The sequence below is a fragment of the Lepisosteus oculatus genome, chromosome 17, assembly GCF_040954835.1.
Source record: "Lepisosteus oculatus isolate fLepOcu1 chromosome 17, fLepOcu1.hap2, whole genome shotgun sequence".
Classification (NCBI taxonomy): Eukaryota; Metazoa; Chordata; class Actinopteri; order Semionotiformes; family Lepisosteidae; genus Lepisosteus; species Lepisosteus oculatus.
In genome coordinates, this window is record NC_090712.1 from 618,899 (window position 1) to 642,541 (window position 23,643).

The 23,643-nt window shown below is 45.1% G+C and overlaps 4 protein-coding genes and 1 long non-coding RNA gene across 6 annotated transcripts; 2 read left to right on the forward strand and 3 right to left on the reverse strand.

Annotated features, from left to right (window-relative positions):
• Positions 1-967: 967 nt before the first annotated feature.
• On the reverse strand, positions 968-3,477 carry LOC102687713 (cystatin-like). Its single transcript, XM_015362539.2, has 3 exons — positions 3,175-3,477; positions 2,777-2,893; positions 968-1,297 (listed from the first exon to the last, which is right to left on the reverse strand). Exons 1-3 carry the CDS (start codon positions 3,391-3,393, stop codon positions 1,217-1,219), a joined length of 417 nt encoding a protein of 138 aa, XP_015218025.2. The 5' UTR covers positions 3,394-3,477; the 3' UTR covers positions 968-1,216.
• Positions 3,478-6,269: 2,792 nt separating this feature from the next.
• On the reverse strand, positions 6,270-8,861 carry LOC138223903 (cystatin-like). Its single transcript, XM_069180072.1, has 3 exons — positions 8,643-8,861; positions 7,414-7,530; positions 6,270-6,590 (listed from the first exon to the last, which is right to left on the reverse strand). The coding sequence occupies exons 1-3, from the start codon at positions 8,859-8,861 to the stop codon at positions 6,510-6,512; spliced, it is 417 nt and encodes a 138-aa protein (XP_069036173.1). The 3' UTR covers positions 6,270-6,509.
• Positions 8,862-8,976: 115 nt separating this feature from the next.
• LOC138223902 (cystatin-like) lies at positions 8,977-16,098 on the forward strand. Its single transcript, XM_069180071.1, has 5 exons — positions 8,977-9,051; positions 12,810-12,986; positions 14,247-14,451; positions 14,908-15,027; positions 15,616-16,098. Exons 2-5 carry the CDS (start codon positions 12,961-12,963, stop codon positions 15,697-15,699), a joined length of 435 nt encoding a protein of 144 aa, XP_069036172.1. The 5' UTR covers positions 8,977-9,051; positions 12,810-12,960; the 3' UTR covers positions 15,700-16,098.
• Positions 13,373-16,968, reverse strand: LOC107079332 (uncharacterized). The gene is made up of 3 exons (XR_011182331.1): positions 16,774-16,968; positions 14,620-14,702; positions 13,373-14,508 (listed from the first exon to the last, which is right to left on the reverse strand). It is a non-coding gene; the product is annotated as an uncharacterized lncRNA (long non-coding RNA).
• Positions 16,258-23,513, forward strand: ephx5 (epoxide hydrolase 5). Of its 2 annotated transcripts, XM_069180069.1 has the most exons (9): positions 16,258-16,400; positions 18,486-18,705; positions 19,569-19,749; positions 20,059-20,271; positions 20,456-20,585; positions 21,111-21,325; positions 21,954-22,062; positions 22,388-22,513; positions 22,933-23,513. In XM_069180069.1, exons 1-9 carry the CDS (start codon positions 16,378-16,380, stop codon positions 23,141-23,143), a joined length of 1,428 nt encoding a protein of 475 aa, XP_069036170.1. In that variant the 5' UTR covers positions 16,258-16,377; the 3' UTR covers positions 23,144-23,513. The 2 variants fall into 2 exon arrangements, with proteins under 2 accessions (XP_069036170.1, XP_069036171.1); XM_069180070.1 differs by lacking the exon at positions 18,486-18,705.
• Positions 23,514-23,643: the final 130 nt, after the last annotated feature.

The following is a 23,643-nucleotide window of genomic DNA, read 5'->3' on the forward strand; positions in this document are numbered from 1 at the left end:
GCCTGTGTGCACAAGTATTTCCCCAGTGACAAAAGCTTGTGCATACTAAAGTGAGTGTATGTAAAATTATACACCTGAAATTCATATAGGCATTCTCATAGAAGCATAGAGATCCAAAAGACAGCAATTCAAGGAGCCCAGTCACAGAGACTGAGTGTCGAGCGAGCATGAGCAGGGAGGTACGAGACTATGAGAGCAGAGATATCGAGGATCGAGTAGCAGTAATAATGCACACAGCCAAGGTGGGCCTCTCGCAGCCAGTTACATGTGGTCAATTTAACATTTTTCAATTGACGACCGTGTTTGTTTTATTATTATCATACTTTTTTTGGAATTCATGTTTTTATGTGCAGTTCAATTTCCTATGTGCACAGCTTAGAGGGAACATTCCCTCTTGGTTTCCAGCTGTGACACTTTTTGTTTTGAACAATTGAGGTTTGCAGCTTCAGCACAGCCACCACTGAGACTCACTACCTGACTTTCTCCTGAATCCTACTTGAATTCAGCTTTTATTTGGACTAAAGTTTCTGCCTTTTTACAATGTCTTACAAGAAAGTAAACTCAAATTTTCCACTGATTTGAATTCTAGATTCCGAAAACCTTTAAGTTGTGACGTTGAGATCCAATACCCTGGTTTCCTTCAAGAAACAGATGGAGGAGATTCTCATGTCAATTAGTAACTACCTACTGTAAGGTTCCCGATAGGCCAAATGGGGCCAAGCTCCTGAAGCAGATTCCCTGGGTTTTTTCATGAAACAGCTGGCAACCAAATGAGTAAAATAAGCCCAGTGTCTCCCTGCTCATTTTAACATCTTTTGCATTTTTAGAAGAATAAATCCTCTTTTTGTTTTGCCTTGAATCTAACTGGATTCCTGATGGCAAACACTGTGTTCTCCGATTAGTTAAATTAGTCACTCCTTATCCCTTATGTAGGAAAACCTCTTAAAAATGACACCCAAACCTAAAAGACCTTAATAAATGTTTATTTCACTTTAACAAGTTGCACAAATTGCATAGCTTTCAACTCCAATATAAATCAGTCAGGCTTTCAAAAATAAACAGAATTAGTAAGAGTTAAATCTCACTATATTTCCATAACACTGGTTAATAAGCCTGAAAGAGACGTTAGTTTTTGCTTTCTTAGCTCTGGCGGCAGAAGATAGTTAATAATAGGGTGGATGTGTCTGGACACTGTCCGCCAGGGCTCTGCAGGTCTTCACTTCTGGCAAGTATTCTTCAACATCCTGATATCGGTCAACCAGGGGCGAGACCACACCTCAAATGTACATCTCTTGGTCTGAAATTGAAAGAGAGATGTATGAACATATGAACATGAAAGTACTCCATAGAAATACTTTCGGAACAGTACTGTGAATTAAATAAATACCTCAGTAGCTGCTATATGTTACACTAATAGCAAAAGGAGTTATCATGCTTTCTGGCTGAGCAAAAACATTTTAATTCTTTGTATATCTGTTTAATGACTTTAAAACTGCCCAGAGATTAAAACAGTGGCATCAATAAAGAAAAGGCTTTCGCTGTCCACAGTGCAAGACAAACAGAAGGAAATTCAGCTTCGCTCCAGAGGCCATCAGGCTCACAGACAATGACTGTAAATTATGTCCTATGGACAGAGCCCCCCACCCCATCCCCCCCACAGATGGGCCTGTACTAATACCTTCCTAATACTACACACTGTTACTGTCACTTGCTTCTATGGTTCATTTGCCATTATACCTATGTATACTTTTTCTTAATTTTTTTTTTGTCTTTGTTTTTGTTTTGTGTTGTTAAATTGCCACCCCAGGATGAATAAAGTATCTTGAACAGAATTCTAATAATACAAAATCCAATAAATTGGAAAAGACTGCCAATGGTTTTCACTATAATCAACAATGTGTGAATGTAATTCTAATGTCAGTATAATCATCAACTTTATCTATGGAGTAAAAACACTTGAAGTCCCCTAACAACCAGGGTTTTAAATAACTTGCATTGGCTCCAGAGCAGCTAAATACTGCACCACCCACAGGTCAGGTGTGGAAGAAAATAAGATGTTACTAAATGACCAGGAGGGGGCACCACAGTGGTACACTAATGTGCTGTCTGTGTCTCAGCTTGAGCTTTTCCTTTGGGAGAACTGTAGCAGATTTGTCAGTACAATGCTTTAGAAGATGCTGCAGATCTTGGGAAAGGCTGTGCAGTTAATCTTACTCATCCTGGTGCTGTTCCCAAGGAAAGGGTAAGGTTTCAGCTGCTTCTCCTTCCAGCCGAGCTGCTCATGACGATGGAGATTGTTAAACAGTTAGAGAAGATCTTTTTTAATCATTTCCAGCTATTAAAAGCCTGATTGTCCAAAATCAAAACTGGGTACGTGGCTTGAAAACTACATTTCCCATAAACACTTGCTGAGTTAAATTTAAATTGATGAGCAGGCCAGCACAGTGGTTAGCATTGCTGCCTCACAGCTCTGGAGCTCCGAAATGCTATCTGTGTGGAGTCTGCATGTTCTCCCCATGTGGTTTCCTTCCACAGTTCAGAGAGAAACTGGTAGGTTAACTGGTTTCTGTAAAAATTGGCCCTGGTGTGAGTGTCTGCATGTTTGTGACTGCATACCCTGCCTTGTGCCCATTGCTTGCCCAGATAGACTCCAGTTCCCCGCAACCCTGAATTGGAAGAAGTAGTTCGAAAATGGATCCTTTGGTATGAAAAACAATCACAGCGCCATGCGTGATCATGAGGTGCAGAGCTGTGTGGCAACAGTGTGTTTCATTACCTTGGCAAGCTGAGGATCGTTATAGATGGCACAGACCTCCAGATTCCCCTCTGTCCCCCTCCTGCAAGCCGTGCGCCCCATCTCCACCGTAATGATGTACTTCATCCCTTCGACCACCTGGAACAGATGCACAAAATCCGACACTTTTATTGTTAACAAAGCAGAGCTATTCAGCACAGTGCAAGATCCAGGCCTTATTCCAGCAGTGCCAGGAATATGCACAAGCAGTGACACCAACACCATTTTAATATCTCTGGTACTGTGTATAGGTCTCTGCTCTTGCAGTGCCTTGTAGAACTGCAGGCGATCAGTCTTGTTAAACACTGGAGAGCCGGAGGAGAAAATAAGCGGTCCTGTCAGGTTTCCCAACTTCTTTCCGCCGAAAACCCGTTACTTACCTGCTTCTTGACGTCGATGACACGGACAGGCTTGCTGAAGAACACGTCGTTGTTGCCTTTGTTATATTCAGCAATTGCAAACTTCAAAGCCTTCTGTACCCCTTCTTCCGAAATGTCAGCCTTGACAGGGGCTCCGTCACTGGGGGATTGATCCGCGACGACTGCAGCCGCACACAGGACGGCGAGCAGCGGCCAGCTCGTCTTACAAGACATCGCCATCTCTGCGCAAACAGCCTCCTCTCGCAGCCTCTCCGCGGGGGGATTTAAACACTGACGTCAGCAGCGGTCTGCCCCTCCCGGGCACGTGAGCGGCGGCTTCCGCTCCGAGTCAGCGGGCCGAACCGGGAACCGGAGGCGGGATTCGGTAGCTGCTGTAAATGTTCAACTTAACCTCTAATTTTCGTAATGCGTAGTGTACTCCGATGAATGGTTGTAGACTTGTGTGTCCCAACAGAATGTTTCACTGGATACCGCAAGCCTTGGGCATCACGATACAACAGCTGTAATTATAAAAGTAAATCTTTGCTAATATAGTCCACATAATAAATCATTGCTTCCCATGTTGATTAATTCCAGAAATCAACCAAATACTCTACTCAAAATTGACAGCATCACATGTCTAAATCTGTGTTTTCTGATCTCTCTGGTACGGGTATTAATGTTTTAAAGCAATGCAACACTGATAATTTCAAACAAATCTCCACCTAAACAATTTTATTATCGCTAACTGTGCTTGTAGAAGCAAAATCTGTTAACGCCAAGCAGGCTGTACAGACTGGAGTCTGTGAACGTGCTGTCATGTTTGTGGAGCTTCTTATCTGAATCAGACCCCAGGAAGTCCACGCGGGCCTGTGAGGACAGAGACAGGGTGTGCAGTTAAACCCCGTGACCTTGACTCCTCTGCGCGCTGAGGCTCTGCCGTCCAGCTCAGATAACCCGGTTCATCGGCCTTTGTGCCGGATCTCCAGACAGAGCCTGCAGAGCAAATATTAGTCAGAACCACGCTGGGGTATTAATGCTCCACTCCAGGCTGATGGAGTGATACTGATGGTCACATGTAAGCAAACGGTTAATATCCCTTTTCTGAAACTTGCTCTTGGATTTACCCGTGAGAAAAACGTTGACAAACTGACTTAAAAATTCTCTTGTGTTTTGTTCATGGACTTCGATTTTCTCCCCGGTCACAGAGGTCAGCAGCCTGTGGAAGGGAAAGGGTCCCTGATGCAGTCTTGCAGCTGCAGGAGCTGCACCTGGGATCTGCTTGCTGGACTCCTGCAGTAAGAGCTGCCCTGCAGGTTGCGTTGGCTTAGCAAAGGAACAGGTGGGGCTCGAGGTGGACGTCTGGCTGTGACTGTCAGCTCTTCACAAGAACCACTTTCAAATTTGAGCCTGAAGTTAAATTCTGGACCTTGTTTCACTTGGAGCAGGAACTAGGTGATGATGGCAGTCCGGGACAGTTAAGTTTTTTTTGAGAATTCGCAAAGTTATGTTTCAAAGCACCACGTTGACACACTGTTTTTTTGTTTAATGTAAGCAGAACTTTGTTAGTGCTCATTTTTGTGATAGAATGCACTTCTGTAACTGTAATATATATCAGTAGAACAGACAGGGAAACAATAAGCAGAGGACACAAGATGAAACCACGTGGAAGTGCATTTGTAACCGAGAACAGGGGGCACTTCTTAACCCAAAGGGTTGTGGGAGTCTGGAAGAAGCTGCCCAGCTATGCTATTGAATCTCAGTGCAGTGCCACAGTTACATGTGCCTCCCTCCCTCTTGCTCTCCCATGGAAGGGCTTCGAGCCGTGTCTTTAAAGCCCAGTCTACTGGCAGATAACAGTAAGCAGAAGCCAGACCAGAGCATCTCCAGAAGCACAAGTAATGAGAGTACTGGGCAAGAGACAGTGAAATACTGGTGAAGAGCAGAGGACTCCCAGCAGGCCTTAACTATGATGCACTCTGAGACTGAGTGTCAGGCCGCATATGGAATCCAAACTTATCAATAACCACAGCATACAAATAGGCTTACATTCATCTGACAAGCCTCAGTTTTCATTCTTTATAAACATGAATTATGATGAACATTTGATCATGTTCAATTGCCTCTGTTAATCTTTAACTTAAGTATTTGAACAGCTGGAGTTTAACCCTTAAAGAGACATCATACATCGTTGTAGCCTTTCCTGGCTGCCAGCATACAATGGTAAGTCAAGAACAAACCTTGCTCTCCATTCTGCACCGGCAGGCAAATCCCTGGAAAGACTCTTCAGAGCTGGACATCCGTTCCCGAGTCCAGCTGCACAGGAAGGGCTAAAGTAGACACAGTGTACTGGAGTGACGACAGCACTTTAGATAAGAAGCTCATCCATGCATGAGCAGCAGCTTTCCAACCCATTCTTTCAGCATCTTAGAAATTCACAGACTGAAACGGAAAAATGAAGAGGTTTTGCCATCACCTGCCATTCAGCCCATCCTGCTCATTGGGTAGTTTGGTTCTAAGTGAATCAAGAATATAAATTCTAAAAACCTGCTGTCTAGGAAGCCTGTTCCAGACTCTCCCAACTCATGTGAGTGAAGAAACATTTTCTCCCTCTGTTGTGATTCCCTCTTGGTTTCCAGCTGTGACTTTTTGTTTTGAACAATTGAGGTTTCTGGCTTCAGCACAGCCACCACTGAGACTCACTACCTGACTTTCTTCTGAATCCTGCTTGAATTCAGCTTTTATTTGGACTAAAGTTTCTGCCTTTTTACAATGTCTTACAAGAAAGTAAACTCAAGTAAACCTATTTGAATTCTAGATTCAGAAAACCTTTAAGCTGTGATGTTGAGCTCCAATACCCTGGGTTTTTTCATGAAACAGCTGGAGTAGATGTTTGGATCCCTAGGCTATTGGCAACCAAATGAGTAAATAGACCCAGTGGCTCCCTGCTCATTTTAACATCTTTTGCATTTTTAGAAGAATACATCCTCTTTTTGTTTTGCCTTGAATCTAACTGGACTCCAGATGGCAAACACTGTGTTCTCCGATTAGTTAAATTAGTCACTCCTTATCCCTTATGTAGGAAAACCTCTTAAAAATGACACCCAAACCTAAAAGACCTTAATAAGTGTTTATTTCACTTTGACAAATTGCATAGCTTTCAACTACAATATTAATCAGTCTGGCTTTCAAAAATAAACAGAATTAGTAAGAGTTAAATCTCACTATATTTCCATAACACTGGTTAATAAGCCTGAAAGAGACGTTAGTTTTTGCTTTCTTAGCTCTGGCTGCAGAAGCTTGTTAATAATAGGGTGGATGTGTCTGGACACTGTCCGCCAGGGCTCTGCAGGTCTTCACTTCTGGCAAGTATTCTTCAACATCCTGATATCGGTCAACCAGGGGCGGGACCACACCTCAAATGTACACGTCTCAGTCTGAAATTGAAAGGGGAAAAGTTCTGAATACAATACTATGAATAAATACCTCAGCAGCTACTGTATGTTGTGAGTTACTATATCTACTTTTGCCATTAGTGTATCATGCTTTCTGGTTGTATCTTGATCAAAGGCATTTTAATTCCTTGTGCAATATCTGTTTGGAGACTGCCATCTTAAAAAAGTAGCATCTATGGTAAAGAAAAAGCTTTCAAACCTTTGACTGCAAAATCCGATAAATTGGAAAACACTGCCAATGGTTTTGCCTACAACAATATTTATGTACTTATTTTAATAGCTGTATAATCAACAACTTGAGTAAAAGCAGTTGAAGTCCCCTATAATCAATAGGGTCTTAAATAATTTACATTGGGTTCAGAGCAGCGAAAATACTGCACCATCCACAGGTCAGGTGTGGAAGAAAATAAGATACTAAATGACCAGGAAGGGGCACCACAATGGTACACTAAGGTGCTGTCTGTGCCTCAGCTTGAGCTTTTCCTTTGGAAAACTGTAGCAGATTTGGCAGCATGATGCTTTAGAAGATGCTGCAGATCTTGGGAAAGGCTGTTGCAGTTAATCTTACTCATCCTGGTGCTGTTCCCAAGGAAAGGGTGAGGTTTCAGCTGCTTCTCCTTTCAGTTGAGCTGCTTATGACTAAGGAGATCTTTTTCAAGCTTTTCAAATTATTAAAAGTCTGACTGACAGAAATAGCAACAAAATAGTACCCAGTGCTTGAAAATCACATTTCACCTAAGCGCCAAGTTAAATTTAAACTGATGATCCCCTCTGATAGTCTAGAGGTGCAGAGCTGTGTGGTTACCGTGGCAGGCTGAGTGTCATCTTGCATGGCGCAGACACCCACGTTCCCCTCTGCCCCCTTCCTGCAGGCTGTGCGCCCCATCTCCACCGTAATGATGTACTTCATCCCTGCAACCACCTGGAACAGACGCACAAAATCCGACACTTTTATTGCTGACGGGCGCAGTGCAAGATCCAGGCCTTGTTCCACAGCTTGAGGCGCACAGCTGTAAACAGAGGCACAGCAGCCTGAGGCCTGCAGCTACTGCTCAGGGAAATGGGCTGTCCTGTCACATGCCATGATGCCCCCCTGGTCCGGACTTCGGCCTGGATGAGCTCCACTCTGGAGCTACAGGAATGGAAAACAGCTGTAGGCACAGCTGGAATTCCACATGTCCAGAGCACCTGGAGGGACTTGTTGCCAACAGCACCAGGAATTTGCACAAGCAGTGATTAAAGATCTTTTCATACTGCTGGGACACAATCTAGTTTGGAAAGAAAGTGCTATTAACAAGGGTGTTGGACTCTTTATTAGCTATTAAATCACAACATATTTTGAATAAGTTCCATGTTCTTGTTTTGGAAAATATTTACGTCATGATTGATAACTCTGCTTCCAAACATGTCACGTGTTCCTGATGAACAGAAACCGTGTGTGAAGCTGTTGTCCCAGCCTGTTCCGAGTATAATAAAACATAATTTAGACACACCCGTTACATATTTTTGTGAGGCGGATGTCCGTAGGACAACTGGCAGAACACAAACAAATCAACACAATGTCTACGCCGTGACGTAATGATTCTGTGCCAAACCACAGGTTTCCCAACACTAATAACTGAAAATATAACGACCCTGCGTCCATATTTCAACACAAATCAGTTCTTCCCCATACAATGTTTGAAAATCGCTGCATTCACCCGTTTTGTTGCACACGGCGCTAATGTATTACTGCAAGTACTCTTAAGAGATACACTACTGCGAACAACCAAATTAACAAAACACAAGAAACATTAAGGAGTAAATATATACTGAGATGCACTAAGAATTAAACACAACACATTTCCGGAACCAACACCATTTTAATATCTAATTGGAAATCTGTGAATAAGTCAGTGCTCTTGCAGTGCCTTGTAGGCCTGCAGGCGATCTGTCTTGGCAAACACTGGAGAGCCGGAGGAGAAAATAAGCTCTGTCCTCCGAACGGTCCTGTCCGGTTTCCCAGCTTCTTTCCGGCGAAAGTCCGTTACTTACCTGCTTCTTGACGTCGATGACACGGGCAGGCTTGCTGAAGAACATGTCGTTACTGACTTTGTTATACTCGGCCACTGCAAAATTCAAGGCCTCATTCACCCCATCTTCCGAAAGGTCTGCCTGAATGGGGGCTCCGACTAAGCCCCCTAAAGCGCCGACGACTGCAGCCGCACACATGACGGCGAGCAGCGGCCAGCTCGTCTTCCAGGACATCGCCATCTCTGCTGATCTCTGCGCAAACAGCCTCCTCTTACAGCCTCTCAGCGGGGTAAACAAGCCCAGCCTGGATGCGGGGGACTTTAAACACTGACGTCAGCAGCGGTCTGCCCCTCCCGGGCACGTGAGCGGCGGCCCCCGCTCCGAGTCAGCGGGCCGAACCGGGAAGCGGAGGCGGGATTCGGTAGCTACTGTAAATATTCAACTCAACCTCTAATTTTCGTAACGCGCAGTGTACTCTGATGAATAACAGGGCGGCAGACTTGCTTGTCTTAATGTTACGTTTCACTGGTTACCGCATAGTCTCGGGCGTAACAATACGTCACCCTCTGATTATAAAGATATTTACAGTAAAGACCAATAGGGAACGGAATTATTATCTGTAGATTGTGTTGATTGTTCGTCCAAAGTCTGTATTCTTTGTCAACAACACGTGCCTAAATCTGTTTCTTCTGATCGCTCTCAGGCATTTATCTTTTAAAGCAATACAACACTGACATTTCAGACTTATCGGCGCTACAATGACAGTAATCTTCACCTAAACAATGTTATTGTTATCCCTAACTTCGCTTGTAGAATGGAAACCTGTTGACACCAAGCAGACTTGTTTTTGATCACGTTCACGTCAACGTGTCTGTTTGATGGTGCGCAGGTCCTGTAATTGGATAAACCGAGGTCACTGCAGTTCACTCGAGTTACTGTCTGGTCAAACCCCACACGGCTGTACTGTAATACGCTCGGCTGCACAGATTGTCTGTGAATGTGCTGTCATGTTTGTGGAGCTTCTTATCTGAATCAGACCCCACGAAGTCCACGCAGGCCTGTGAGGACAGAGACAGGGTGTGCAGTTAAGCCCTTTGACCTTGACTCCTCTGCGCGCTGAGGCTCTGTCGTCCAACTCAGATAATCAGGATCGGCCTTAATCGGTTAATCGGCCTTTGTGCCGGATCTCCAGACAGAGCCAGCAGAGCAAATATTAGTCAGGACCAAGCTGGGGTATTAATGCTCCACTCCAGGCTGATGGAGTGATACTGATGGTCACATGTGAGCCAACGGTTAATATCCCTTTTCTGAAACTTGCTCTTGGATTTTCCCGTGAGAAAAATGTTGACAAACCGACTTAAAAATTCTCTTGTGTTTTGTTCATGGACTTTGATTTCCAAAACCAGCCAGCAGCCACGTCACCCTGCAACTCACAGCTGGCAGCCCACTGGAGCTCAGCAGGTGTGAGCCTGGTCAGTACCTGGATGGGAGACCTGGGAAAAACTAAGGTTGCTGCTGGTAGAGGTGATAGTGGGGCCAGTAGGGGGTGGTCTGTGGCTCCTAATGCCCCAGTATAGTGATGGGGACACTATACTGTAAAAAGGCACCATTCTTCGACTGAGACATGAAACCAAGCTCCTGACTCTCGTTGGTCTTTAAAAATCCCAGGGTGTTTCTCCGCTGGCCTGGTGTGTGGGGAGCAAACTGGCGCTATCTGGCGCCATCCAGGTGGTGGAGGAGAGTCCCCATTATTTGTGAAGCGCTTTGAGTGGAGTGTCCAGAAACGTGCTATACAAGTGTAAGGAATTATTATTATAATATAATATAGCAGCAGCCTGTGGAAGGGAAAGGGTCCCTGATGCAGTCTTGCAGCTGCAGGAGCTGCACCTGGGATCTGCTTGCTGGACTCCGCAGGGGGCAGCTGTGCAGTACAAGCTGCCCTCCAGGTTGGGTTGAGTGTTTTGTGCCATTCTCTGCCACACTCTCCTGTAATATCTTTCTTACCTGTATTGGCAATTCTTTCTTGGCAGGTACGTTCTTTTTAGGTCATGTCTTAAAGTTTCACTTAAAGCATTGTTGTGTGGGCTGCTGCCTTCTAGCCTGTGATGAATTTACCCTTCAGATGAATCTGTTGAAAAGTGAACCAGAGGGCAATAGTGGAAACTGTGTAGGAGTGCATTTTAAACCGAGCTGGAGGCACTTTGTTACTCAAAGGGTTGTGTGAGCATGGAACAAGCTGCCCAGCCATGTTGTGTTTCCGATGTCCCCTTGTTCCTGGGGTCACAGTTGCTGGAATAGTGTCTTTATAGTGTCTGGTTGGGCCCAGACAGCAGAGCTTCAGTAGAAGTGAACAGGAGGTGGCAGAAATGCAGGAAAGCTGTCTAAAATTGACTGACTGTTGCCATTATACCGTGACTCAAATGAGTGGCCACAAATACTCTAGGTCAAGTTTTCTGCATGACTCAGCACTGTGGCTATCACGGAGCCCCCACAGTATTGAGGAATCTAGAGAGTTTCTTAATCAGAAATCAGTATGTTTCCTCAGTCGTTCTTTCCTTAGTCGTTTTTGTCCTGATTGTCAAGCCGATATGCAACACTCCTAGTTTTACAAACCTGTTTATCCTTCCTTTCAGCAATGGGAGATAGATAGCACTCTCGCTTCGGTCAGTGTTCCTGGCATCTTTCATTTGCTTTCTTCCAAGTTTTAAAACCAACAACTTGAAATGCAGGATCTGAAATGCTTTGTTTCTGAAATGGATGAGGCATCATCGGGGGCTTCTGTCACATTGTACTAAAGCCATTCTACTTACTGCTCCATACCTGACAGAAAGTTCTGTTTTTGAAGCCATGGGCACTAGTTGGAAAATTAATCAGACCTTCTGGCTGTACAGACTTTCTTTAATCTCTAATCTCTAATCTCTGTGCCTGAGCTGCAATGCAGTGCCACAGTCACAGGTGCCTCCCTCTGCTCTCCCCTGGCAGGGCTTCGAGACGTGTCTTTAAGTCCCAGACTGCAGGCAAATAACAGAGTAAGCAGAAGCCAGACCAGAGGATCTCCAGAAGCACAAATAATGAGAGTACTGGGCAAGAGACAGTGATATACTGGTGAAGAGCAGAGGACTACCAGCAGGCCTTAACTATGATGCACTCTGAGACTGAGTGTTAGACAGAGTCTGTAATCGAGACAGGACGGTTTTAGAGTCTTTATCTTCCATAAGAAATAAATAGATTGGAATGTCAGGCAGGTAGTCTGCTCCGTGTTGTCACTCTCAAGCAGAGCTGGTGAGACAGTCACATCAAACCATGTAATTTGCTAAACTGTTACAACAGCGTTTCTTTCTTAAGACCTTGGTGAACCCAACATAATTAGTTTATTCCTTGCAGGGCAGCAGCCATGACATTATTTTTCGGACCAAGAGAGCCCACTCTTATTCAAAATATTATTTCCATCCAAATGTACATGTTCTACATTCTCTTTTTAGCAGGGAGCAGCTGCTCCCTCTGGGTTTAGCTGTTAGTTCATGCCAACAGAGTTCAGAAGTATAACTGCCTTATCTGTTTTATCATCTTAAATTCTGGAGATCAATGTATTTAATCAAGAAACATTCAGTTCTCTATGTTTGAAATTAAAGTATTAGAAACTCAAACGTACCGTGTTCATGTTGTGGTGGCAACGTAATTAGAATAATGGTATTTGGGAGGGTGGCACAGTGTAAGTATTGCTGCCTCACAAAGCTGAGGCCCTGGGTTCAATTACTGGGGTAATATCTGCACGACGTTTGCACATTCTCCCTGTGTTCACATGGGTTTCCTCCTAAGAGCAGGTGCTCTTTTGTCCTCCCACAGTCAAAAGAGGTGCTGGTAGGTTAATTGGTAGGTTAATTAACACTGGCCCTGATGTGAGTGTGTGCATATTTACTTGAGTGAGCTCTGCATTGGACTGGAGTCCCATCCAGGGTGTATCCCACCTTGTGCCCAATGCTTCCTGGGATTGGACAAAAACAGCTACTGAAAGTGATGTGATGCCGATGTGATGTTTAGGTGTATTATGTTTCAATTAAATCTGATATCGGTGCCCCTTCATGTTTTAAGTTCCATGCTGAAATAACTGCAGGACATTTTTTTTAACATCCAGCGTCTCAGAGGTAGTGAGGGCTCTGGCCTGAATTCCTGCCTATTTCCTAGCAGGAACTTTGCAGGCCATCTCAGGGAAGGGCCCTGTGTGGAAAGAGGAGTGTCAGGTGACCAGGAAGCAGGATGTGCTGCTAGCAGGAAGTGCAGCAGCTGGCAGCAGTGCTGACATAGATGTACACTACAGATGTCAACTTAACAGGAATCCATGTTTTTTAAGCATCAGGATGGCTGGTAAGGGGGCTTAACTATTTTCTTCACATTTGCATGGCTTTCCAGGATGCAGTCCCTGAGCAGTACAGCAATCAGTGCTGTTCCGGGGTTGGAGCAGTGTTTTTAAAAGGGATTTTCTGCTGCCTGTTTTCTTATCTTGTCTAATTTCCTCCTCGTTTCCTAACTACTGGTCACTGGGGTTTCCAGTCTGGGGCTAGGAAAGCTGCAGGGACCTGCCACCCACACTCAATTCCAGCTGCCGTGTGCCGAATCAGAACATTGATCAGTCTAGTAATCAATCAGAAAGTGACTGAGGGCAACAGACTGAACCCTGAAGGATTGTACCTCAGATACTCTTGACTCACGATCTTGGAATATTAGGTTAAAGAAATCTTTTCAGAAACATATTTTGAATGGAATCATTATTATTAGTGAAAAGAAGATCATAATAAAGGCAACAAATAAGCAACATCAAAGAATCAGATTCCCATAGATAATATCCCAGATAAAGAAAATGAAGATGTACGTAAATACTCTTCTTAGATAACCAGTATGTGTTCCTTTTACATGTGCTTGTTTTTTGTCCTTCTGCCAGACCTCCTGTGTAATGTGCTGAATGGAGAGGACAAAGTCTAATCCTCAGCTGGCTATTGTAAAGAGAACCTGTCACACTGTGGTCAGTCTGGAGGACAGAGATTTTAATAAGATACAGTAATGTGGTGATATAAAATATCAGAGTGCAAAAAAGACAGTACTGACTCCTTTTCGAGACGAAACGTAGCCAGGCAGTGTTTAGACAGTAGCTCTTACTGGTCTGAAGGACCATACTGTGGGGAGCTGTGCTTTACTCTATACAAGCGACAGCAAAGTACATAAAGAGTTTTTTTCGACTGCATTAGAAGATGTGAATAGTCTTTTTCTTCTTTCCTCTCTATTCCCCTCTGTAGCATGCTTCAAAAGGTTGCAAGTATTTGCATTATGAGGTAATATTTGTTAATTTCATCACAAAACAAATTGAAGCCATTTCAAGCCCCTTGTCTGATACAATCTGCAAATAAAGTATTGCAAAATGGTAGAGAAATGTGTTCCAAAAATCGATGATAATATTTGCTGGTAATGTGTTTTTAATTTCCATTAAGTGGCTTTTGTGGCACCCTATTGTTAGAAAGTGCTGAGATCATGTTTACCTATCTCTTGATTAGAATCTGAAGAGTTTGTTCTGTGATAAGACATCCTTAAATACTGCGGACCTCTGCGCAGACCTGCACCTTGTTCCTGCAGCCTCAGTGGAACGATGAGCGGACTTCTGCGCTTCCTGCTCCCCATCGTCGTGGCGACCCTCTCGGTGAGCGCCGCGCCGGAGCCCATCAGCACCAGTGACCCAGGGGCGCGCCATGCGGCGGACTTCGCAATGCAGGTTCACAACGAGCTCTCCAAGAACGAGTACGCCTTCCGAATCATCAGGATCGAGTCGGCCAGCTTTGAGGTAAAGTGTTCTGTTCTCAGTTGGCCTGCAGTCCTCTGGGTAAGGCCTGATTTCCTCCTGATAGCGCAGAAAACAAGCCGTCATGCACTCTCGACCTGCTAGAAAACAGATCAGCTTCTGCAAGCAAACAAATCACAGTAGATTTGACAAAAAGGCCCAGATCCTTACCGACTCCCGAAAATCCACAAGTGTCCCTTTCCTGTCCTTACAGCAGAATTCCTGAAGGAGCCCCATGGTGTGGTTCCAGGAGTCTGTAAGGAATGTGTGCTGATGTTGAGGAATATTACAGAGAGATGTCAAGGGTGTTAAATTCTACACTGTCACTTTCACTTTGAATGAACCCCCTGCTCCCAGTGATCAAGATTACTGGCATTACTGTGTTACAATAGGATCTCATTCAGACTACACGCCTGTGTGGCTGCAGGTTTAAAGCAGACGTCTGTGTTCTTGGTGCAGATGTTTCCCCCATCTCGAGTGGAGTACTTCCTGACAGCAGAAGTGGGCAGGACCGTGTGCAGGAACGAGCAGGGCTTGAACCCATCGGGCTGCGCCCTGCAGAGCGGAGCAGACGCCAAGGTACGATGACGTCTCATACAGTCGCAGCCACAGTTGTGTTCAGTTACCCGGAATCCAGAAGCTACCAGACTATGTATTGAGTCAACAGTTCTCTTGCTATCGACTGAAGATAAACATAGAGCGTGCCCACTATGGCTATTTTTCCCAATTAAAGATACAATGCATTGAAAATTCAGTTTCAAGTAAAGTAGAACCTATTTCACTTAATAAAGTTCTCTATCCATCTCTTCCTTCAGTATGTATTCAGGATTTACAGGCTCTTATTCCTGTCTGATAGTAACACCTGAACAGGATTTGCGGTGGTGCGTTAGGAGAGCCTGTCGATGCCAATGGCCTTGCTCAGGGTGTTATCTGAGCACTGAGGACGCTGGGTGGTTTTCACAGGAAGGGTGAAACCAAGCTAAAGCTTTGTGTCTGGAGTAAAGCTATTCCAAACCTCCGCCTTCGAAGGCCTGATTCAAAGTGTCTCGATGTTTATCCCTTTCAGTTAGGATAGAAGAGCAACTCCCACGATACTACTACTGCTGCTGCTTTCTCCTTCTACTGGGGAGAACCTGACATCCGAGGTTCCTCTCTGTTCCCTTTCAGACCGTGGTGTGTAGGTTTGTTGTGTTGGCCGTGCCGAACTCCAGCGTCCCCAGCCACCTCCTGGAAGACCAGTGCCAGGAATAGACCGAACTTCAGCAGACGGTTTGGAAGGGTGGAGCCCAGGACTCGTCCCGTTTTAAATCTGGCCTTTATAATCCTGCACAAGACACGGAGTGGGCATGCAGAAGAACGCACTGAAGTGTTTGATCTGTGCTTGACACAGGTAGCGAGCAGTTTTCTTACCACCTGTAATGGCTGTATGACCTTACAGATGCCACTGATGTTGTTTCCTTTTCAAAGTCTATAGTGGGGAATGCAGCTAGACTTTACATTTTCTTTCACTGAATATTCAAAATGAGATTTTATTGGGGAATACAAATTTTAATTGAAACAATCCGCTGTCTTCAAAAGCTGCTAGATCTTGCAGGATTCCTCCCATTCATCTGCTGATGCATCAATAAAGTGTTTTATGGATGAAGTTCATTTGAGTGGTTTTACTCTTATTGTCTCTTAAAGTCCTCATTACATTATTAAAAAATTGAGTCGACAGGTTAACTCAACACTGAGATCAGTACGTTAACAGCAAAATAGTTGCACTCTTACTTCTCCACACGGTGGCAGTGACGAGCCTCCAACTTCTGAACTAAGGTCGTGTGTTTTAAAGCGTCGACACAAACTACCCAGTGCGCTGCAGAGTGTTGACTCAGGTTTACAATCCGAGTCCTTCAGGTGTGCTTCGTCTTGTACTCTACGGATCCTGATATGCAATCTCTGGAAGCCGCCTAGTGAGTAAAAACAAAAAGTGTACAAATTGCACCGAAGTCACTGTATATTTGTGTGTAAAATATTCAAATTGTATTTTATACGCTTTTTTCTACCATATTTGTTTAGTTCAATTACAGCAATGTAGCTTTAAAAATCCGTCGATGTAGGGTCAAGACGGAATTAAAATAAGATTCCCCTTCATTATTCTGAAAGTTTTCCTAATTTTGAAACGATTAACTAATCCTTTTCCACAACTTGTCGAAAACGCCCTTGTTAGAAGTCATTGTGTCATGTAGATATCACAGTTCGTGCAGTATATTTGTATAAAATGAACGGCTACTTGTTCCAAATGGGCGGCAGCGCCGACACAAGAAACGCCGATTGTAGCTGTACCTGCCCTGCGCCCGTTGCTTGCCGGGAGAAGCTCCAGCTCCTCCGCGACTCTTGTTAGAAGAAGCGGTTAGAAAATGGGTGGATGCCGAGCTGGATTTCCCATTGGGCACTCTAGGCACAGGGCCTAGGGCCTATGAAGGAGGGAAACATTAGTGACTGACAAAAAACGAGCTGAAACAACATGCTTGCGATCGACTCTAGGTGCTCTAAATCAATAATCATACGCTCTCTAGCGGCTGTTCTAGAAACTGGAAGTCTCGAAGTGATTGGTAGCTCGACTCCCCTCCATCAATCAATTCTAATATGTGATGCCCTGTATTTTTTTGTGAAAAGAAAATAAAGTTCTTAAAAATCGAAATCGGTTTAAATAGTTTACCCCTCTTCTTGCACATTTCGGAGTGAAAGTACCTAGGGCCTATGAACACCAAAACCCGGCTCTGGGTGGATGGATTAATTTTAGTATCACATTCAAATATATTTTTGTTGAACGTTATACGAGGATGCAAAGGAACAAGTAACAGGTTTATTCCATGCTGAAAAAAAAGAAGAAAGGTCAGTGTGGAGCCTTCTTCAGGTGTTAGCTGGGAAGATGATGTGGAGCTGTCTGCCGTAGAAATTCCTTAGCCTCTTTGTTGTTGTTATTGGAAAGGATCATCTGTTTTGAGGGAGAAAATGGTAGAAAGCATCAGTTTCCTAGAAAATTGTTTTAGAAGTCTCTGAGTGTTACTCTGGGTGGTATCAGAGTCAAAATAAAAGGTATTACATTTCAGGCAAAATCCTTTAGGGATGATATTATGTCGACGACATCTGTAAAGGAATAGGAGGTGGTTAGAAAGCCTGGTCTTGGAACAGATCGCTGTGAAGAGACGGAATGCTGGTTTAGTGAGAGAAGCGGGCAAGTGGCTCAGGGAGGAAGAGAAGGAATGAAGAAGAGATCTAGAAGAAGATTTGGAGGAAGGCATAGTGGGTCGCAGCAGGTGTAGGCTGTTGAGGTTCAGGTGGGGAGCTGCGTCAGCATGCGTAGGCTGCAGAAGAACAAGTAATAGGTTTAAAAGAAGAAAGAAAACACAGCGTTTCGGCCATGGAGCCTTCTTCTGGTGTGAGCTCTCAGCAGAGAGCATTTATTAAAGTTAAAATTAAAAGAGAATGTTATCCTTCTTTCTGTTTACTTATAACCACTTGTCCTGGTGACATAAGGAGGTTATTGTTTTCTTTAATTATTTGTACTGCAGTTACACATTTTTTACATTCCCTTTTCATCTTAAACTGTATATCAATATTATCATCACCTTAATTTGCACAGTAAAACTGCAAATGGCCATACATCTGTTGTCTGAGTCACTTAACAATTCTAATGGTAGTAACTCGGAGAACAAAAATGGCAACCTGAAGTGCAATTTAGAAAAATAAGTTTTCAAGAATTTTAAGAAAGTTTACAAACATTTTGTCCTTTTGGTAATTATTAGTTAATTGATCCCAGGAGCTCATTCAGCTATGTCCTGACAGAAGCCATGGTATCTGCTGGCTGGCTGGGCAGCTTGTTCCACACTCCCACACCCCATTGTGTACAGCAGTGCCTCCTGTCCTGACTGGAGGAGCACATCTTGCTGTGTCTTGAGAGAAGCCAGGATATCTGCTTCAGCAACATAGCTTGGCAGCTTGTTCCACACCCCCACCACCCTCTGGGTAAAGCAATGCCTCCTGTCCTGCAGCCAGGCTCTTGCCTGCTCCCTGGAGGCGCCTGGCCTGCGGCTCCTGGCGGTGTCCACGGCGGTGGGTGTCGGGGGGCTGCTGGTGGGGTACCTGGCCTGCCGCAGGAGAGCGAGGACCCTGCCAGTGGGGGAGGGCTGGTGGGGGGCTGGGGACAGGCCGGCTGTGGAGGACCAGGAGATTCGGCCTTTCGTCATTACGACTTCGGACACAGAAATCGAGGTAACACCAGGCTTGCTGGACGTGTGTCCACTCCCAAGAGTGGTGCCGCATTCCAGGTCTCTTTTGTAATAGTCTGTGCTTTAAACTTTTATGGACTGAAGGAAAAAATAGAAGCAATTGCCATAATACTGTAGAAAGGCTTTGGTTAATAGAAAATATAAAGAATTTCTTTGTTACAGCAGAATAGGTATAGGCTGCTAACAGGTCTCTGCACCCACGTGGAATATCCTGATGCTGTTCGGTTGGTTAATGATTGTTTTCCACACACAGTGCATAGATTTGGCAAAGATAATAAAGTGAGATACATTCATAGAATAATGAATGATTAATTCGATAATAATGATTCAGTTACAAATCAAAGAGTTCAGTGAAAAAAACATTTTATTATGTGCGGTGTAACTCATAAAAGCATTTTTTTTTATTCATGTAAAGGAGAACTAAGCTGAGGTCTCTGCAGTCTGGTGCCTTTGGACATTACACTGCAGGCCTGCCTGACTAAAAGCCCAGATTCAGAGTACACAGATGGAGATTTTTCAACTGACCAGACTTTTATGTCTTGATAGGATGTGAAGGATTAAAAAAGTGTATGTGAAACTGAATGGAGTTGAAAAATTGTACACTTTAAAAGTTTTTATGCAGCTGAGGGGTGGTAAACATATCAACACCAGGCAATTTATAAGCCCTGTCCTGCTTTCAGCTAGAATACTTGAGGTAAGAGAATGCCCACTGACTTCATTAACTCCACACTGAAAAGTAAAAGAAGAAGAACACAATTATGGATCCTCTTGAGGTGTGTGAGGGAGAGAGTGAGAATATGCAGCCTCCACTGATTCCTGATGTGTTGGTTGTGGTGTCTCTGTCAGGATCTTCACAGGCGTATTGATCAGATGAGGTTCAGTGTGCCCCTGGAGAACAGCTGCTTCCATTATGGCTTCAATCTCACTTACCTGCAGAAGGTGGTTTCTTACTGGAGGAACCAGTTTGACTGGAAAAAGCAAATAAAAGTCCTCAACAAATACCCCCACTTCAAAACCAGAATCGAAGGTAAGACTCTGGTGAGCCATACTGCTGAGGCAAATGAAGTTTTATTAGTGTCTCTTTAACTGTAGGACATGAAACAAATTCACAACAATGAGAATCTCCACTGCCAAACCAGAAGTTTCATGAGCTCCCACCAACCTGTAAATAGTTCTGGGAATTAAATCTTGTGTGTGTGTGTGTGGGGTTTGTGTGGAGAGTATGCGGAGGGTGTGTGTGTGTGTGCAGGATGTGTGCGGAGGGTGTGTGGGGGCGGGGTGTGTGTATTGGGCATTGTGCAGCAGGTGACGTGATGCCAGTCTCTTTGCCGCTCAGGCCTGGATGTGCACTTCATCCATGTGCGCCCTGCCACAGTCCCGCAGGGCTGCACCCTCAGACCCCTGATGCTGGTCCACGGCTGGCCAGGCTCCTTCTACGAGTTCTACAGGGTCCTGCCCCTGCTCACACAGCCCCGGGACGGCCTGGTCTTCGAGGTCATCTGCCCGTCCATCCCTGGCTATGGCTACTCCGAAGCCCCCCACAAGCAGGGTGAGAGATGTGCAGAGACGGAGGCCAGCTGCTCTTGTAAAGCCGGAGTCAGTTTTAGCAGAGTAATCCAAAACTGAGTAATCCATTTATTTTGGGAATCCAGAATATTGCTGCAATTTAAAAATATAAATGTCTGCCTTGTGTATTCCTGTCTCTAACAGTGTGTCCCCACTGCTGTTTCCAGGCTTTGACTCGCTGGCTGCAGCCCGGGTCTTCCTCAAGCTCATGGAGCGGCTGGGCTTCACTGACTTCTACCTGCAGGGGGGGGACTGGGGGTCCCTGATCACCACCAACATGGCCCAGATGAAGCCTGAGTAAGAGCCCACCTTTACACAGCCCTGGGGCGGCACCAAGGGTGTCCAGTCCTCATGTTGAAGGGCCAGGCTGTCTGCAGAATTTCATTTCAATTTGGTAGCTAATGTGCTAAATCAGCTTGCTGCTGGACTATCTGGATGATTTTAACAACTTCTCCCAGCTCTTTTGATGCAGCATTTTTAAAAGAAAGAAAACCTGCAGATAGTCTGGCCCTCTGAGACAAGGACCCTGATTTAATCAGTCTCAAGGAAGAGGTTTTGAGTTTTGAGATGCATCTTGAGTTCTGAAATTAGGCTTTTCAGTGGTTAAAGTCTGAGTTCATCCTGGTGAGCCAGCATCTGAGGACGTCAGAAGGTGAGGAGGTTAGGAGATCATGAGTTCAGGAGATCAGGAAGTCAGGAGGTGATGGGACGAGGAGGTCAGGAGATCAGGAAGACGGAAGGGGAGGGGAGAAGGAGGTCAGGAGATCAGGAAGTTGGAAGGTGAGCAAATCAGGTCAGGAGATGCTCTGCGTGTTCCCCCAGGTGCGTGAAGGGGCTCCACCTCAACATGTTCTCTGTGACGCGGGGGGGGCTGGGGATGCTCCTTTCCCTGCTGGTGGGGCCCTACCTGCCATTCCTGGTGGGGCTCACCCGAGAGGACGTCAGGCGGCTCTTCCCCTACATGGAGAGGAATGTGTATGAGATCCTGAGGGAGTCAGGGTACCTGCACATCCAGGCCACCAAGCCAGACAGCGCAGGTGAGTGTAGCAGCGCACAGCTGGAGCCAGTTGAACCGGGAGCCCAACTGCTGGGTGAACCTCTGACTGCAGTTTCTTCTGCAGATGAGCTACAGAGCTGTATTGTAAAGTATGTTGTGTCAATTTATATGTAAGGGGGAGATAGCTCTGATTGCACTGCTTCTTTATGATCAATGGTGTGGATGGAACTGTGAGGGTTTTCACACATGGTTAAAATGCAAGTGCTTAATTTGATTATTTAAACTTTATTTTAAAAAAACTTGTTTGTAGACAATAGACAACTCTGAGCACCTACTGTATGAGAACACATAGAAGTAGGACCATGAATAAACAGGTAAAACCCATATTCAGGAAAAGACAAATCCAAAACTTTTCACTACATCAAAACACCTGTTTTATATCTTACTTTGATTAACTGAATTAGAAAAGGCCTCACGTCTGCTGTATAAAAATGTAAATTAAAATAGGGGAATTAAAAATCTGGAAATGAAGAACGTGAGCAGTCAGCCGATATTAGCCCAGTTAATGTTAAACTGGGATGAAAATGATCTGGGAGAACACTGGGCTCTGAAATGCAGCTGGTCTGCTACTCACCAGAGCTCAGAGGGGCTGTGTCTCCCCCCTGCAGGCTGTGGGCTGAACGACTCCCCTGTGGGCCTGGCTGCCTACATCCTGGAGAAGTTCTCCACCTGGACAGACTTCCAGCACAGAGGCCTGGAGGACGGGGGGCTGGAGAGGTAAGAACCTCTTGCTGCTCCCAAAACCCCCTCCAGGGACTGGAATAAATAAAATGCTGACCTCTCTCTACATAGACTGTGAAATTAATGTATATTTGAACATTTTAATAATTTGTTTTCAAAATGCTAAGAGCACAGAACTGGTAGAGCTAAGACCTTGGGGACCAGTGCTGTGTGCAGCAGGTATAAACCAGCACTGGAAATACTGCAGTTGCTCCGGGACCCGCCTCTGCTTAGGAACGAGTTTCAAGAGCTGTGTGACCCGGCGGGGACAGCAGCAGGACACGAGGTGGTTTGTTCACAGGAGATCCGCCTTTTCTTCCAGGAAGTTTTTCCTCGATGATCTCTTGACGAACGTCATGTTGTATTGGACCACAGGCTCCATTGTGCCTTCGATGCGGTTTTACAAAGAGAACCTGAAGGAGAACATTCACAAGAGGGTGGATGCCAGGTGAGATCACTTTCCTGGACACCCTGAACAAGGGGTCTTTACAGGGTTACTCCTTTCAGTTTCTGGCCTCCTCTCCCTTTGGTTCCCAATTAGATAAATCATGCTTGGAGGATGCAACTTCAAAACCTTCATAACAGCGCAGGGAAGCTGTTACTTCCCTCTCCTGTTGGCGCTGTGCAGGCTCCCGGCAGGGCCTCACTGGGTAGAGGCTGAGGCAGGTTGAGGCAGACTAGTGGGTCATGTCTGACTTCCGCCTCTGTCCAGGTATTCAGTAGGGCTCCTGGCCACGGTGCTCGTCTGGGTTAAACAGGTGTGGAACAGCTCTAGCAGGGAGCTGCAGTGCTGGGGAGACAGCAGTGGGTCTGATGCTAAAATCAAGGCCTGTTTTAACACCGTCCCTGGCCTGCGTGTTTTGGCAGGGTGGGCGTGTACGTTCCCACCGGCCTGGCGGCCTTTCCCCACGAGCTCCTGCACTGCCCGCGGTCCTGGGCAAGGTGGCGCTACAAGAACATCGTCTCCTACTCCTACATGCCCCGGGGGGGGCACTTCGCCGCCTTCGAGGAGCCAGAGCTGCTTACCGACGACTTCCGCGAGTTCGCAAAGAAAGTGGAGAAAATTGAAAAAAATTAAGAGGAGGATCCTGCTGGCCTGGTCCTGGAGCACTGCTGCATGTTCTGATTTTGAGATCTGTTACTTACTGACCACTAATTGGCTTTGTTAGTTCAGATCAATGAGATTGTATGAGGCATCTAAACCTGATAGACTGGGTTCTCCACAATGGGCTTGTGATACTGCTGAAGGGGATTCTAAATTAGCACTAATTGTGAAAGGTGACATGATGTTTAGATTAAGAGTTTAACACAATCTGACAACACACTAAACTGCAGCTCTTCAGAAAGGCACTTTACAGCAGATTTAATCTAAACTTTAGAGAAGGCCCATGGAAAAACCATCAGGTCTACTCCTTCTCCACAATAAAAAGCTTCCAACAGCAATGAAACTGACGGCTGCTGCTGTAACCTTCAATGAATTTCCACATCATTAGGGAAGGAAAATCTCACTTCCTGTGCTGCATTCTTTAAAACTTTAATACTTTAAACGAATTTACATTAGAATTGAAAGACATCCAC

What these genes read in the sequence shown, in the direction of transcription:
- LOC102687713 (XM_015362539.2), bottom strand. Translation starts at nt 3,393, where the DNA reads ATGGCGATGTCTTGTAAGACGAGCTGGCCGCTGCTCGCCGTCCTGTGT. An exon ending in TCATCGACGTCAAGAAGCAG is followed by an intron (nt 2,894 to 3,174) that starts GTAAGTAACGGG and finishes CATCTGTTCCAG; the next exon opens with GTGGTCGAAGGGATGAAGTA. An exon ending in ACGATCCTCAGCTTGCCAAG is followed by an intron (nt 1,298 to 2,776) that starts GTAATGAAACAC and finishes TTTCAATTTCAG; the next exon opens with ACCAAGAGATGTACATTTGA.
- LOC138223903 (XM_069180072.1), bottom strand. Translation starts at nt 8,861, where the DNA reads ATGGCGATGTCCTGGAAGACGAGCTGGCCGCTGCTCGCCGTCATGTGT. An exon ending in TCATCGACGTCAAGAAGCAG is followed by an intron (nt 7,531 to 8,642) that starts GTAAGTAACGGA and finishes CGTCTGTTCCAG; the next exon opens with GTGGTTGCAGGGATGAAGTA. An exon ending in ATGACACTCAGCCTGCCACG is followed by an intron (nt 6,591 to 7,413) that starts GTAACCACACAG and finishes TTTCAATTTCAG; the next exon opens with ACTGAGACGTGTACATTTGA.
- LOC138223902 (XM_069180071.1), top strand. Translation starts at nt 12,961, where the DNA reads ATGTTTTTTAAGCATCAGGATGGCTG. An exon ending in TCGAGTCGGCCAGCTTTGAG is followed by an intron (nt 14,452 to 14,907) that starts GTAAAGTGTTCT and finishes TTCTTGGTGCAG; the next exon opens with ATGTTTCCCCCATCTCGAGT. An exon ending in AGAGCGGAGCAGACGCCAAG is followed by an intron (nt 15,028 to 15,615) that starts GTACGATGACGT and finishes GTTCCCTTTCAG; the next exon opens with ACCGTGGTGTGTAGGTTTGT.
- ephx5 (XM_069180069.1), top strand. Translation starts at nt 16,378, where the DNA reads ATGCAATCTCTGGAAGCCGCCTA. An exon ending in CGAAGCCCCCCACAAGCAGG is followed by an intron (nt 20,272 to 20,455) that starts GTGAGAGATGTG and finishes TGCTGTTTCCAG; the next exon opens with GCTTTGACTCGCTGGCTGCA. An exon ending in ATGGCCCAGATGAAGCCTGA is followed by an intron (nt 20,586 to 21,110) that starts GTAAGAGCCCAC and finishes GTGTTCCCCCAG; the next exon opens with GTGCGTGAAGGGGCTCCACC.